Source organism: Pleurodeles waltl, chromosome 9 (assembly GCF_031143425.1).
Source record: "Pleurodeles waltl isolate 20211129_DDA chromosome 9, aPleWal1.hap1.20221129, whole genome shotgun sequence".
Classification (NCBI taxonomy): Eukaryota; Metazoa; Chordata; class Amphibia; order Caudata; family Salamandridae; genus Pleurodeles; species Pleurodeles waltl.
The window spans coordinates 751,050,887-751,067,644 of NC_090448.1; the positions used below are offsets into that span (position 1 = coordinate 751,050,887).

At 43.8% G+C, this 16,758-nt stretch overlaps 1 protein-coding gene across 3 annotated transcripts in view; it reads right to left on the reverse strand.

Annotated features, from left to right (window-relative positions):
• Positions 1-455: 455 nt before the first annotated feature.
• LOC138259916 (solute carrier family 35 member F3-like) overlaps positions 456-16,758 on the reverse strand; it is a 177,314-nt gene continuing 161,011 nt past the window's right edge. For all 3 annotated transcript variants that reach the window (XM_069207898.1, XM_069207897.1, XM_069207899.1), the window contains 3 exons: positions 7,530-7,722; positions 4,887-4,976; positions 456-3,290 (listed from right to left, as the gene is read on the reverse strand). In XM_069207898.1, the coding sequence (XP_069063999.1) occupies positions 3,046-3,290; positions 4,887-4,976; positions 7,530-7,722 (528 nt within the window). In that variant the 3' untranslated portion in view covers positions 456-3,045. The remainder of the gene's footprint in view (positions 3,291-4,886; positions 4,977-7,529; positions 7,723-16,758) is intronic.

The window sequence follows — 16,758 nt, forward strand, 5'->3', positions numbered from 1 at the left end:
CAATGCTGCGCTGCACCAGTTCTTTGTAAATATGAGTTAGTTTTAGAATGAAGCTACAATAAAACACTGCAATAGATTCAGTGCCACAAGAAAACACATCTCATCGATTTCAAGTTACCAGATATCACTAAAGCGACATTATCTGCCTATGCATCCCATATTATTTTTAAAAAGTTGTTAATATAGCCATGAATCAACTTTGTTCTAAGCTTGTGCCAAACACAAACTCACAAAGGAATCAATTAAATATTCTTCTTGAACGAATTATATTACATATCGGCCAACAAAAGTATTATTGACAATTTAAAGTCTTAATTATATTAAAAAGTGCTGCATAGAAGTTTTATTTGGACCATACAGATACTCAGTCAGACCTTTGCCACAGATAACTATGGCTCGTGAATTTCAGCAATTTTATGATTCGGATCATAACCACAACAAACTTAAACTTATGTAGTTTCAAAGAATGTGTAACTTTTATTCATTATGCAGATATAACATCTTCGGCAAGAACCATAACGTCCCTTTGATATTTTTTTCATTTACCACATATAAGTAAAGGTTACCCTGCACTTTCCATAAGAATGGACATATCCACGTTTGTTCCATATATTTGAAGTCTTGGGCTAAAATTCAATAGGTTTTGCACATGGTTTTCTTGCAACAGGATGCATAGGCATGAGGATTGGTGTACACTGGTCTTGCCTTTTATGACGCGTGATCAAATTTATGTTTGTTCACTCTTCCTAAACGTTGGCATGCAGTGCTCAACATCCTATACAGGTCAATAAGCTAGAACTTCCTTATCGTAGAACGAGTCCTAGTCAGGGTCGTAAACTCTATCCTGGTTAAAGAGCCTGGCTCCTGCTGTTCTATGGTGGAGGAAGGGACTAGTTTCAGCTTTTCATTGTATTTGAGAGTCTACCGCCCTTAAGAAAGTGAGCACCAAGGGCCATATTTATACTTTTTGATGCAAAACTGTGCTAACGCAGTTTTGCGTCAAAAAAATTTAACGCGGGCTAACCCCATTCCAACGCGCCAGCCGGGCGTCATATTTATGGAATGACGCTAGCCGGCGCTGCTGCCTGGTGAGCGTAAAAAAAATGACGCGAACCGGGCAGCGCTGGCGCAGGGAATAATGGGGGTTGTGCGTCAAAAAATGGTGCAAGTCAGGTTAGAGTCCAAAATTTTGACGCTAACCTGACTCGCGTCATTTTATGACGCACAACCACCATGGAAATGACTCCTGTCTTAGCAAAGACAGGAGTCATGCCCCACTGCCCAATGGCCATGCCCAGGGGACTTTTGTCCCCTGGGCATGGCCATTGGGCACAGTGGCATGTAGGGGCCCCTAGTTAGGCCCCCCTATGCCACTTAAAAATAAAAAATAAAATACTTACCTCTACTTACCTGAGATGGGTCCCCCCATCCATGGGTGTCCTCCAGGGGTGGGTGAGGGTGGCAGGGGGTGCCCCTGGGGGCATGGGAGGGCACCTCTGGGCTCCTTCCGAGCCCACAGATCCCTTAACGCCTGCCCTGACCAGGCGTTAAAAAATGACGCAAATGCGGCTGCGCGTAATTTTTTAAGGCCAGCCCCCTCCCGTGCGTCATTTTTGCACAGGAGTTTAAATAAGGCGCAAAGGCCTTAGAGTCATTTTTAGCGTGGAAACGCCTACCCTGCATCTCATTAACGCAAGGTAGGTGTCCACGCTAAAAAATGACGCAAACTCCAAGAATTTTGACGCTAGACGGGTCTAGCGTCAAAGTATAAATATGGAGTTAGCTTTGCGTCGGATTTGCGTAAAAAAAAACGACGCAAATCCGGCGCAAACAGAGTATAAATATGCCCCTAAGTGTTAGAATTTATGAATAGCAACACACATTCAGTGAAAATCAGGCAGATTGTCTATGATGTGAAGTGTTTTCGAAAAAAAAAAAATATTTTAAAAGTAAATTCCTTACAGTCTGCAAAATTCAGCATTGGTTTGTAAAAAACAGTGCCCGATTTGTTATTTAGTCCAAATAGAGGAGGCCGGTGACCAAGCTTTGTAAATCTTTGGAGATTATGTCAGGTGGCGGCATTGATTACATGTTTCTTTTAAAGTAACTTTTCTACTGCTTTAGAGCCCTCCCTAAGTCAAGGATGCATAGTATAAGGAAACTCAGGCCATCCTCCCTAGTTCTGAGGGGTTTAGGCACGAGGATCACTTTTCCTGAGTAGGGCAGGACATCTTTTCTAATATTTGATCTTTCAACAGAAACCACCTGGGACATATTTAGATTCTCTGGTCACCTCTTCCCACCGCAAAAGGAACTGGCCCAGGATTTAAGGCTAATATTGTTGAATTAGATTAGTAAAGAGAGACAAAGCCAGCCGTTGCAGTAGGTGGGCCTTAGCTTGTGGTTCCACGGACACAATATCGATACTGATAACATTCCCTAGGTGTGGAGTATTGGCCCAAGATGGATTGTCCCACAATCAGTTTCTCTAATACCTAAGTGCAATGAAAACTGACCATCCTGAGCAATCACGTGACCACTGACCCTCTCACCACCTTCATTAGTATTGCCATGCGGTCATAATCTGTTTGAAGCCTCTAAACTGGTGATGAGTGATGGCATGTTGCGTATACTTCTAAGACATCATTTGCTATGTGGTTTCCTTCTCACAGCACCCTTTGCTCAGTACCTTCTCTCTCAGGCTTCTTTGGCTAACATGATGCCATATGGGGAACTCCCACTTCCCTGTTAACGCCGAAATGTCTTTATTTCCCTCTCATCACTAGAATTTCCCAGCCCACATGTAGAATGTTGAAAAGGTGACACTTCAATAACCCTGATAAGGCAGCAACCTTGATGCTCCCCCTGGCGGCGGGGCCATTTTACACCCAAAGGACTGACAAATTATATATTTTTTTATCACCATATGCCCTCAAAAGGCAAAACAATTTCACTAGGTGGAGCAGCAGCACTCTGTGGTTCTGCCCTTGCTGGGTTACGTTTCAGTGGTGTTATATGGGCATCCAAATTCATATGGTACAGAGATCAAGGCGCGGTGCTCATGGAGAGTCCAGAGATGCTGTTCTTAGTCCTGAACTGCATCCCGCTGTCCGGGCTCTCATCAATTCCTTCCTCCCGCTTCTTTTCTCGCCAGCTGGTAAAAAGCTGCACAGTGACCTCGTCCCAGTCTTCGGGCAGAAGTAGGAGTAGGAACCCAGCGCCAATGGCTGCAGACGCTGCCAAGCGGGTGCCAGTGAAGACTACTGCACCACTGGTGTGAAAATCAAGAGCTGAGGAAAAAAAGCGGAAAGAAGAGAACCATTTCAGTATTATGTGAAGTGTAGGGCAAAGAAGCGACATTTGGAATTTGGGAGGAGACAAGTATAAGGATTGGAAAGGGAGGAGGAAGAGCAGGTATTCAGTTCCCATTGGGTTCTGATGAACACAGAGGAAGTGCTTCACTTTTCAGTAACAGCCATTTGGATTGGGTGAGGACGGGTTTTCACCTAGGAAGTAGATACTCAAAGTACGGCCCGGGGGCCGCATCCGGTCCTCCTGAGCTCTACGTGCGCCCCTTGGCGAACAACAGCACTGGCCCCCGTTTACCGGAGGGAGCAGTAATATTCTGAAACATGTTAATTAAAGGGGCAAGCATGTATTTCCAACTAAAGCAACTTATTAACTAATGTAAAATAAAAGACATAAAGAAGATGTCCTGCCACAACATAACTTTAGGAACACATTGTTTTTTAAGACATCTTGCAACAAACGTGAAAGTCTCTACAAAAACCTAAAGAAGTGCATTTCTTTAACATGCAAAAGCGTTTCACCTTACTACATCAGTGCACTGAGAGGTATTTTTTTAACGTGATAGTTTGCAAACGTGAATTTAGAAACATTCATGCTTCCCCCAACCCTCGCAACAATACAAATAGTGAACTAAGAGGCAAGTCAGTTATGTTCATCGCCTGAGTGGCCTGGGACGCTTTTATATATGGCCAGCACAGGCAACCCTTCTGACATCAATGCGGCCATTGGTCACATGACATGCCAAACTTTTTGGCCCCCTGGCAAATGTTTGCGAGTACCTATGAGAGGCAAGGATTCCTTATCCGTGGAGAGAGTGGAATGTACTTCTGTTTGACAGATATATGATGTGAATAGCACATGGCTAAAGAGAGCAAGAGACCTCCACTTCCTCTTAGCATTTTTTGGTTTGGTTTGTAGTAATCACAATACATGAAAATCAAAATCCAAATATTTGGGAGGCTATGGAAAAAGGAAATGAAGAGCCAGGTCCTTTTAAAAAAATGTCACAAAATATTCTGAGTATGCAGTGACAGCAGCTGATATTAGCTATGTAGAGGGTCAGTTTTCTCTTTCTACTACAGTTGCTGGATGACTAGAAAGCCTCGCCTTATCTTCCCCAAGACTGTCTTTGGGATTGAGTAGAGGGTGACTTTTGCCTCCCCACGACAAACCTTAGAACTAGATGATAGGGATGGCTCTTGCCTTCCATTTCCAGCCTTTAGGCAACACATTGGTGAAACGTAACCTCCCAATATCTGTATATAGATTAGAGGGGCTGTCCTCCAGCTCCCTTAACGGATGTTGAATAAGTAAAACTGGTCTGGCTTCGCACACAGTGACAGGGGTTAGGGTGAATGGACAGCCAGGTTTTCACTTCTTAGTGAGTTGATTGGAATTGGATGGGGTGACGTGGGTACCAAATCATGTGCACTGACAGTGATTATGTTCGGATGGTCACATCAGCCCCCTGTGTGCCTTGGCCCCCATGACCCGTGGATTGATTGGATTATTTGTGATTGGATGGCAACATCAACCCCTCTATACCTTGTCCTTCAAGGCCTGTAGCCTCTTCTTACCAGTACTCGCTGCCACGCTCAGGAAGACCCCAATAGACAGCATGGTGGAATAGGTAAACACTGCGCCGAAGTTGACAAGGGCATTAAACACTGCAATGAAAACAAAAGAAATGTGAGGTGCATCTACTAGGATGAAGGCAACAGAGGCTGCTTAGATTTAGGGTGCATGAGAGTGGCTTGGACAAAGAGAGAGCAAGGGTATAGCTTACTTTGATGAAGGATGTTCTAGAGAAGACCTGACACTTCTAGCAGATTTGTTAGGGAAGACCAGGTATACACTGGGTATGTGTTGGGTAGCTCATACTTAAAACATGATGTGCACATGCAAAAACTATCACAGTCTAGTGACGTACAATGCTACCCATGAGCCAGGACTAGGTATGTGCTGGGGAATGTTCACCCAAAAGAGGGAAGGATAATAATACATTAATAATAATACACCTTGGCCTAATAATACATTATCCACATTAAGGCACTCCCTATCAATTATTTCACTTTAGATTCATCCAGGTCTATGGTTGCCTTAGACTTCATTTAAAGAATAGTGGCCAGGCGTCCCACCCAATGTGTGGACGTTCTATCATGGCCACGTGATCAGAGAAAGAGCCACTCTATTTACAAATACCTGTGTTGAGGGTGGACTTATTGCTCTCGAGTTGGCTTCTCCTGCAGTTCAAGAACCAGTGTAAGGTGGGGGTGTCTTTGAAACAGCAATACAGCAATTCCCCTATGCTCATTGGACATAGTGGAATTACGGTCAACAACTGTGGGTACTGGATATGTATCTCCCGCATGTGATTGGTTCTTACAGAATACTCTGTGGAAGACTGGCATGCGTTATGTGCCAATCTTCTACAGAGGTGGAGCAACCATAAATGGTGATGATATTTTTGGTGGCGTTCCCACTGCAACCGGAGCCCAATAAGCTCTACTATTGAAGCTTTACTATTAATTCAGCCTTCTCCCATCATTGTAAGTGGGCGGGTAACACAAAGGGTGGCAGCAGGAGTTCATCATAATTTATGGTGAAACCTCCATTACCACCATCTGGCATATCAGATTTAAACCACCAAGATCTTCTATGAGTAGTTCATGGATGTAGATTCATCTACATGCATTGTGTAGCAGAAGTGATATCACATGCCCTTTGACAAAGACAATATCAAAGGCTTGACTCATGGCTCACCCATAGCCCAAGAAGAGTTTCTTTCCTTTCTCAAGTCTCTGTTAAGAGACTTCGGGAAAGGAAAAAGAGTGGAAAATACAGAGCATAAGCAGGACTGTTAGAGGTATGTTTTACTGCAGCTCCTGCCAGTTCCTTCGTGAGTTTTGAGACCAGTGGTAACAAAGGAAAGCCACATTGACATCCATGCAGTAGCTTTGGCTTGCTGCTAACGTAAGTGACCTAGGGCCAGATGTAGGTAGAAAACATTTTGCGAGGTGCAAATTGCGAGTCCCAGCGACTCGCAATTTGCACCTCGCAAAATGTTGTGCAGAAAGGTGTCTCAGACACCTTCTGCGACTCGCTATGGGGTCACAAAGACCCACCTCATAAATATTTATGAGGTGGGTCGCAGTTTGCGGCCCCATAGCGAGTCTAGGCACTCACGGGGATGGTGGCCTGCTGGAGACAGCAGACCTCCATGTCCGTGACTGCTTTGCAATAAAGCACTTTTTTTTTTTCTCTTTGCAGCCCGTTTTCCTTAAAGGAAAACGAGCTGCAAATAGAAAAAATACCGAAACCTTTTTGTTTCGGTTTTTTTCAGAGTAGGCAGTGGTCCATAGGCATCTTACATCTGCCCCCTAGTCAGGAATTTCCAGGAGTAAAATGCACTCGCAGAAAAAAGTGTTTGTGAATAGAGCTCAATAGTTTGAAATGTCTTCTCCTTCCTCAGGCATATAATCACATTGTCTGCTGGTCTGGTCAGCTATCTTATTTTTTTTTACATTCAGGGATGGCTAAAAACTGTGTGGATTCTAATTTGAATAACTGAGGTAGATAATTATTATGAGTGTTTATACTGAGCTGTGGCAGAACAGGAGTAGATTACGGTTGTGGATGAGCAGAACTAGTCCAAAGCCAGGAATTTGCAAGAGCGGAGCAGGCAAATACTAGGAATGTGTTTTGTCAGGGGAGTACCCAGAAGAGAAACATTACGACACTGGTGACATTTGGCCTTCTAATGGTCCTTTTGTTATGGTAAAGGAATACTTATCTTCCCAATGCCTCCTGGTTCTCTGACACATGGGCTTCTCATCCATTAATGTTTTCTTTAAACCTGATACATCAACACCCCCTTTCTATTACATAGTCTAGTCCAAGCACTGGTGTTTAGGTTTCTGTCATGTGTCCTCTGGACCTGGCTCTGGAAATGGGCACTATTTGGCTGAAATTTTTCTGACATTCTGTCGGAAGGATATCCACTTTACAATGGCCTCCCTTGGCCCAATATAACTAAACAAAACCCCAATCTTGTTTAGTTTGGGCACCCCACTTCTCCTGTGTGCTCTGCAGCTGGAAGGTGTACCCCCAAACGGTAATCGCCTGTGTTTCAGATAAATCCCTCCACCCTTTGCTATAACCCCACCTGGCTGGGCCAGAGTTCACTCCCAGTGCCTGCCGGTGCTGTTATCACTCCCTACCGAAGAAGAGGGCAGAGACGCCGCAGAGTTGGTCCCAGGGCACATGGCGGTCCAGCGACCAGGTTTCCACATGCGTGAAGTGGAGGAGAACAGGAACCCAGGACAGGAAGACTGCATTAAGTACCCCAAGCATCGTCAGGAAGGCAGACGCCTCCCCCAGCTTCACTGCCCCAATCAGCAGCTTGAAGAGAACCTGTGCCGGAGCCCAAAAAAATAAGAGAAGCAATTATTAAATGACATAGTGCCACGTCTTTCACCGCATCAAAATTTCATTCCAACTGCACAGGACACTTGAACACACTATTTAATTCCCTCCTCAGTCGAAACTGCTTTAGAAATCTGCCCCCTGGTTTCTGTGTTTGAACAGATAACATTTTATAGTGTTTTTCCAAATAAGTGAAGCAAGCAGGACGGATCATAGGATTTTTGGGGTGCGAGCCAGAAACAGGAAAATAATTTCCTCTACTTTGCATATACTTTACATCGCATCACACATAGCTGCATCAAGGGAAATGGCACCATAGGAAGTGACATCGCTTGACAAATCACTTGACTGTTCATCCTTTGTGTAATCATTAAAATTTATTTATATCTTCCTCAGTAAGGCTATCAGTAACAGGGTAAAAACCCTGTAACGCTCTGTTAAGTGGGCACACATTAAATTAGTCTCAATTTATGGTAAAACTAATATGGGGCATCCCCAAACCTTCGTTCGTTAGTATGATATGAGGCCCCAAAGAAGGACCAAATACACCAACAGTAAGGCAAGGTGCAGGCCTCACTACAAATCAATTCAAATCATATTTTCCACTTGTAATCAGCTCCAAGGATGTAACATCACCAATCAAAGAACTTAGGGGGGGCAAGTAGAAGACTGCAAACAGAATTTGTAAACTGAGGTGACAGTCTTTGTACAAATCAATTCAAAATATTTTTGCAACTTGCAAAATACACCATTTTATTGTATTGTACAAATAAAGCATTAATTTCCCCTTAAAACACCAAAGCAAATGATGAAAAAACTAAATTTAAAAGGATGAAACAGTAATAATCATCACAAGCAAGACAGCCGAACCTCGGCAACCGAACCAGTGAGAAGGTAGCCGGCCACAACGGTCGCCATTTCACTATATATGGGAAATATCATTGTTGCCAGGCCAGTTTTTAAATTTTGGATACAGACATTTATGTCTTGGGGCAGTATATGCTGCGCAAAAGAATAAAAAGAAACATCAGTACAAATTTGACAACAAGGGGATTGAAAAAGAGAAGTGCCCAGTTTTGATATGAAATAGTAGAGGCAAGATACAAGTCCTAAATTTTAATCAACGAGTTTTAGCTAAAACCAGAATCACACTTGAGCACCTGTGCAGTCAGAAAGCCCTCATTGGCCAATCTACCATAACATGAACTGGACCATGCTAATTTTGCAGTTAAGGAACTGTCACATGTGATTGTGTTACGTTGGCCCAAATGTTGTGTAAGACCTATTTCCCCCAATGTATCCTTGACACACCCAATTCACCCTAGGTTGTCCTATTTGGGAAGCCCAGAGCATCTCAGCATCAGACAGCTGCTTGAAGGTGAGTAAGTTCCGTGGTGCCCCAGGCTTTTAGCTATTCCAAAATGGGTCTGAGTTTAGTGCAGGAAACAATAGCTGTAATTCCTGTTTCTAAATACAAAGGGAGAGATAGTGTACTGGGTGGAAGCCTCAATAGAATCTTCAAAAACCCATTCACACATATACCCACGTCTGCCAAGTTCAAATGGCACCAAAGTTCTGCACCGTATAGGGCAGCGCTCTGACACTGTGCCTTGCACACTTCCAGGGCAGGTGATATAAATTGCCCTCCATTTTCTGTAACAAAGGCGGCTGTGGCCCCCGGCCTTTTCGCCCACCTAATTCTCATTCTAGAGACATGGGGCCTGATTTCAGTGCCACCTTCCCATAGCAGCCGTCGAACGCCACCATGTGTGCGCTTTATCTAAGATACAGCACACCATGGCTGTAGTTGGGGGAACTAGCGTCAAATTTGTTGACACTAGTTCAGAGCTTTGTATGACTTGCGTCAAAAATGTTGATGCTAATCCTTCAAAGCCCATTGAAAACAATGGTGTGCCTCCTTTAAACGGCTGCTCTGAGCAGGTGTTAAAAGTGCCGAAATAAATGACACAAAAAATCTTTTCGATTTCTTTGCACCATTTTTTCGCCCCCCCTAATAGGGAACGCCCCCTTTGCATACATTATGCCAGGCACAGGCATACTATAGCGCAAAGGGTTACAAAGTGAGGCAATGCCCGCCACTTTGTAAATCTGGTGCCTCGATTTTGGCCTTGTTGGGCCACATTAGTGTAAAAATAAAATGGCGCTAATGTGGCGCCAGGCGGTGCTAGGGGCTCTTAAATCAGCCCCATGGTGTCTACTTCGTATGTGTCGAAAGATTAATCTCTAAATAAGGAAACACATCCACTTGTTAGTACCTCTAATTATTCAGTGTGAAGTTGTTTCTCACACCTTTGTGTGTCTAAACATCATTCATTTTGTTTCGTCTGTGTTAATTATTAGCCCCTTTTTGTTGCGAAAATCAACAAATTTGTCTAAAAGGAACTGTAGATCAATAAGACATCTGAAATCCAGAAGGGTACCATCTGTGCACAAAAAAGATGACATCTTGGTGCCACCACGGAAAATCATTGATGCACTGACAAACTTTCCCAACCATATTATGTATATAAAAGATGAAATTGGTGTGGTGGGGTGGTGAGTTGGGCATTCATGGGGGACATCAGAATGTTTAGCAAATCCAGGAGGGCACCCAACTCTCGAAGACAGTCTCATAATAGATGCCTGAAACATTGTTGAATGTGAAATGACGATCCACTAATATGACGTAGATAGAAACTACCTTTAGTTTGACAAATGTTTCCGAAATTATATACAGCCTGAAAACCTGGTCAATAGCACCTACCTTTTTAGTAAACTCTGTCTAGTTTAGAGATAGGGTCGAGGTAAAGTTCCCCCTTCCCTCAAGTCTACACAATATTTCTAATTACACGTGAGAATACTGTTTGCCTGGTGGAGGTCACTGCTGGGCGGATGACTGTGACCAGAGCTCAGAGTGGCAGCTTAACGCCAGAAGGCAGGCCAGGCTGCTCTGATTGGCCCAGGAGGTGCTCCTCAAGTCTGCACCACTCCTGCAGCACAAGACGCGCATGGGCATGCCCGGGCCCATTTGCACCCATCAGTAGCCAGAGGAGGCCAGGCTGGGCCACCCCTTGAAGCTCAACGATCATGGCCCATCAAAGCTCAAGGTCATCCTATTGATTTTGCCCTGCTAAGAGGAATGAGTAAGCAGAAAGCAACCTCTGTGGTGGGTTCTGGGACTGTCCAGCGGGTGTTAAGGCTATTACCAATTTCTTGCCACTACTGCCATGACGGCCACTGACTCAGAAATTGAGTGTGTGACAGAGAGGTCGTGGGCAACCAATAGATTCTTATTATTAACCTTCACTATTGACCGAAGTACCAACTCCCTTGAACAAGCCATAGAACAAGTTATAGATACAAGTTCTTCCCCTCAATGGAATCTAACTCCAGCAGTTGTAGGGGATTTTGATACCATTACAGTCTGCAAAGATGCCCATCCTCTTATTGATAACCACTTGAACGCTGAGAAGGTTTCCTCTCCACCTACCAAAAAGAAAAAGTGTAGTTCGCACCCTGTGCCTAAGTGTGGAGTAAAAAAATGCCAGGCGGCGGTGGCAGCGATGAGTAGGGGGGGCACTATTGCTACTAAAAAAATGGATTGAAGCTCTGTCTGGGGACTCTGGTGGTGTCATTACTATTGGTCCTCTCAGGCAACAGGAAAGCTTCCTTACAAATCTTGTATTCCCTGTGACTGGGGCCTTACAAAGTATCGATAACTACCTGAAAGCCCTGCTGGCTCGGATTAATGCTGACCACCACCAAGCTCAAAACTCCTTATATCCGAACTGGACCATTCAGAGTCAACCCTCAAGGGTGGATAAGGCTGCATCCAAGGGGCCTGTTAAGTCATGCCATACTATTCCTATTACCCCCTACTACTCACACTACTGGCCTCTGTCCTGTCTCACCTGGACGGGTGTGGCCCCTGAACATTACTCAATTGGCTGGCCAACATAATTTACGTATGTAGGGTGCCTTGGGTGAGGCACACTGCAAAAAGGAACATACATTTTTCATAATCTTCATGAATTTTTGTAATTGCAATTTGGGGGAGTTTATCCTTAATAGACCTACGGGCTATCCAGGATCCACACAAGGAATTTTGCAGGTCCCTTTCAGTCCAAAAGTGCTAATTCTCCTCACAGGTATGGTCCTGGATATGGTGCCAGCAGGTCTTATTCTATTCCAACATTTAACTGCTTTGATACCCTTGAGGAGGTCGACTGACTGGTTTGCCAAGTTAGAGGGCGCTTTCTACGTATTACGGCGCATGCTGAGAAATAGTGGCTGCCATTAATTAATGCATCTAAGATTTAATTCTTACTATTGCTTTGGTTCCCAACAAGGTTCGGAGCTGGACAATGTACACTGGGAGAGGTAATGGGACTATGATTGACTTGGTGGCACTGCCAAAGACCTGGGTGGGGAAGGTGGGCAGGTTTCAGATTATGCCAACCATTACGAGTGATCATAACACCGTGGCCCTTAGCCTACGTGTAGGTCTACCTAAAACACAGTATACACTGTCCGGGCTGATTATCTATACCAAAAATGGTGGCGGGGTGACTGGAGGAGATGGTAGGGTGAGGAGCCAGATGCCTTTTTCAACCAACTCAGGCTAGCAAAATGGGGCCAGTTTGATATCTGTTGTAATTAGGACTCCGACCCCGATTAAGTCATAGGAGCGTATGCTGATCTATGCAAGCAGGTATCCTCCTATCTAACAGCTTCTAAACGTCGGCAGGCTCCAAAACCAAACAGGTGGTTTGATAAATCCTGCTCCCAGGTCCACTCCAGCCTCATTAAAGGAATAACAATGTTCCAGAGAGATCAGGATGAAATTAGGAGATGCAGGAAACTTTGCAAAGCAACCATAAACAACAGGAAAATGTAAGTAGTAGTGAGGCCCGAGAACAGTTGATTTCTGCATCTGTCAGTAATGACTCTGCTTTTTAAAAAAAAAATAGTCAATGCCCCTTTTTCCCTAAATCCATCTTGGTCCATTGATACAAACATCACTGAAACCACTTGGGTCAGTCACTTTACCACGCTATATGGCTCAAATGATACAACTGACCCTTTTTTTTCCATTGAGGGCGCAACAAGTAGCATGGGTGGTAGCAAGAGTTTAACTTTCACGGGTAAGGATGTTACCTCAGCAATAAATAGGTGCCCATCCAACAAGGTACCCAGGCCAGACGGCATTCTAGCCGTTATGTGTAAGGGCAATCTGACATTTTAGGAACCCTTATTGGCAAGACTATTCACCTGTAAGTTCCTAGTTGGCCCTCCTAAATCCATATATTTGATAGATGCCACAGCCAAAAGTTTGGACAGGGTATTGCTGGACAAGCTTGAACGTTGGGTTCATGAGAAGAACATCTTAACCCCAGTTGAATAGGGCTTTAGGTCCAGTCTGAGTATTGTTGATCAGTATTTGAACCTCTACCTAATTATGTCCAAATATGTCCGAGTCAAAAAAGGTCTCTTCTTGGCCTTCATGGACCTAAGTGTACCCTTTGAGAATGTAGTCAGGACCAAACTGTGGAATATGATATCATTCAAGGGTGCCAATCCTCAAATTATTCACCTTCTTGCCTAGCTGCATCTGGGTGCAGAGGGCAGTATTCATTTTGGCCCTGACGGGGAATGTACCCTCCTGATTAAGATCAGAGGGGTGCTAGGCAGGGCTGCGTGTTGGCCCCTTTTCTATTCAGCTTTTACATCAATGATTTGGATGAGAAACTTATTGCTGCCTCTGCCGATCTTCCAAAGGCAAGGACTCGCCGGCTCCCTGTGTTTTTGTATATGGAAGACTGTGTCCTTATGGCAAGGACATGTTGGGGTCTCCAGAAATTGTCAGATACCTTTGTTTCCTTAATGTCCGAACTGGGACTCAGCACAAATACATCTAAATCTTTTATTATGGTTTCTAGTTTATCACAGAGTAGGATCCCTCCTTTTCATATTGATGGCACGATTCTTGGGCATGTTCCTACTTTTTCTTATTTGGGGGTCCATTTTGACAAAAGGCCCACTTGGAAGCATTTGAGGGCAGTTAGATCAATGCAATTTGAAGCAGCAACCGCTTATCTGTTTAAATTTGCCTCCAAGATAGGATCTATGCCAGTGACTGCTGCAATGACAATCTATATGGCTAGACCTGTCCCAATTGTCTCACATGTTGCGGGCATCTGGGGCTATACTGATAATTCACAATTACAGACTGGTGAAAATAGTTTTTTGTGTAGATTGCTGTCTCTTCCTTCTACCATACCCACCATTATTGCACATGAAAAAACAGGTTTTCATTTCCTGGGGGATCAACAGAGGATAGGAACCACTTTTCTATGGTTATCTTTCTGGTCTCGGCCTGAGGCACCCCTAAGTCAATCTGTAATTTGGGATTGTATTAATTTGTCAGGAGCACACACAGTTAGATGGATTGCCCATATGAGGGAAGACCTGCGAGCAATTGGAAGGAAGGAGTTGTATGACTCTCCGAAGTCCATTACTAGTATGGACAAACCACTAGTGAAAGTGGATTTATCAAAGTACCTAACAAAAAGTTGGGAGGCTGAGTTGAGGAAGAAATTAGCTGTAGCATATTTTCCACTGCGCACCTCCCTCCTTTGACCTGATTCCATGCCCTTGACATTCCTTAGCTCTACAATCACAAATACATTTATTTTTTCTGTGAGTTGTATACTGCCCAACGCACACGTATTCTAAAACCAATTTAGAGAAAATTACGGATTAGGAAATGCAAGGAGGTTATGGGATATTTGCAGTTGTTACAATCTGATGTTGTCTGCAAAACTGCAGCAACTAATTAAAGGAAGAAGGTGGGGAAATTAATTGCTCTCATATATGTATGGCCAACTTTTACTGATTTACTATTTTATGGACAACGTATCTAGGGCAAGAACAAACTGCATTGATTCCCTCTAAATGTACTGGGTTCTTTGATTTTATTCATATGTTGTAGGTATTCTTAATTGGCTGAATTGTAATGTTTTTATTTTCAGTCTTTGTTTTATGCTCTTAATGTACCAAATAAAGAGTTTGAAGATAATGATATGAAATGCATCTTTTATAAATTATCAAGAAGGCTAATCGGGCGATAACCAGCAGTATCACATCTGATGCCCTTTTTAATTACTTGCCAGAGACAGCACATGCACTGTTGCTTGCAAAGATCTATTGTTAACTTAACTTTGATGGGGGCTTAGAACCCACCCATTATTTACCATTGTTTGGTTTCATACGCACTCTCATTTCCTTGCTTCTCATTGGTCAGCGTGTCTGGTTTCACTTACTCTTCATGTGACTTGTCCCTTCCATGAAGCACTGACCAAGTACTAATTGCTTTCTTAGTAGGTGTCCTTTTGGTGTTAGGGCTCTAATTCAGGTACTTCTTTTTCTCCCTCCTTTTCCATTGCTTGTAGCAGTCGTCCCTCCCGCCTTGCCGGCCCCATCCCTCATGCCCTGCTGCTTGTTTACCCATCTGTCCCTTCAGCCTTGTTGTTTGACGCCCAGTCACTCTTGCCCCTTTGCTTCTTTATATATATTGCAAACTCAGGTCAGTGGCATTTGATCGCTTTATGAAATCACCAGTTAAACAACAAAATGTTGCATTCATTTATTAGACATGTGGAGATGAATTGATGTGACCAGAATTACAGGATATAGCGCCAACACGGGACTCAAATCTAGTCCCCAGTTCCAAAGACGGCAGATTTGGCGGTAACATCACACCCTGTGCCTATCATAATAAATCACTGGAGTACTAGTAATAACGTCAGTAATGCTGCTAGTAATAACACAAACCTGACGTTCGGTCTGATTTTTCAAATATGTCTGAAATGCTGCAAGCTTCACAGAGAGTTAATTTTCGGAAGTGTTTAAGGCTGACTGTCAGACATGAGTTACCTCATACACAAAGGCCCCCGGTGAAAACCAGGCACCAGAAGGTGTGCAAGGGGCTCCTGTGAACTCTTGAAGTGCAAACATTCTGCCAGTAGTACTGAGAAGATATAGTGCATGCATCCAAACAAACTGGAGACTGTTCTTTCCCAGACAAACATTGGTTCCACCTGACTGTCTATATCCGGGCTTGCCGCCAAATAGGGCAATATTTATTATTGTAATAATTATTACTTAGATTACCCCTAGGAGGTACACTGGAGATCATGAGAATTTAAATAAAATGATTTAAACTGTCGGTCAGCAGGTCTGGGGCGAATAAGAAAGACGATTAAAAAAAAAAAGACAACAATGAATCAGAAAATCTCTGAAGGAAGACATGGACATACTTCTTTTTTGTTACACCCCATACAGTGACCAGAATTCATGCCTAATTACATGAAAAAACCAAAGGTTGCATTCAGTTGTTAGGCACGTGGGGATAACTGATGTAGGCGGGATCACAAGATAATGAGCAGACGTGGGGTTTCAACCTGGTTCCCCAGTTTCAAAGTCGGCAACCCCGGCTGTAACACCACATCTTTTGTGCCACCCAGGTCAGGGGCGCAACTAGACCCGAACTTCAGGGCGGATAGTACTAAACATTGTTGGTGGGGCTACTATTTCACACACCGGGGGCTGAGACAGTTTTAGAATACATTTTTGGAAGGCCAATAGGTCCAGATGTAATGCACTAATGCGTGGAAAAGGCATATATCCATGCCCACCCTTTCCTGCAGTAGCACATTAAAGCCAGATCTTTTGTCTTCACTAATGCATTCCCCTGAGACACCGAGCACTGTTGGAGCTCAGTGAATCCACCAGCCCTGTAAGCATCGGATGTTTGGTACCAAAGGAGTCCTGCGCATGTCAGAAGGGAAAGCACTGTAGGCTTACTGGAAACGTTTCTTTTCTGATTAAGAGTTGCATGAACTACATAATGATAACATGCTTCTAGGGAACAAGAATGTGTGTGTGGAGGAATCTCCCAATGTGCCCAATAAAGTTCTCCTACAGACATTGAAAAGTAGACTTGATGTGTGAAGAATACATTGT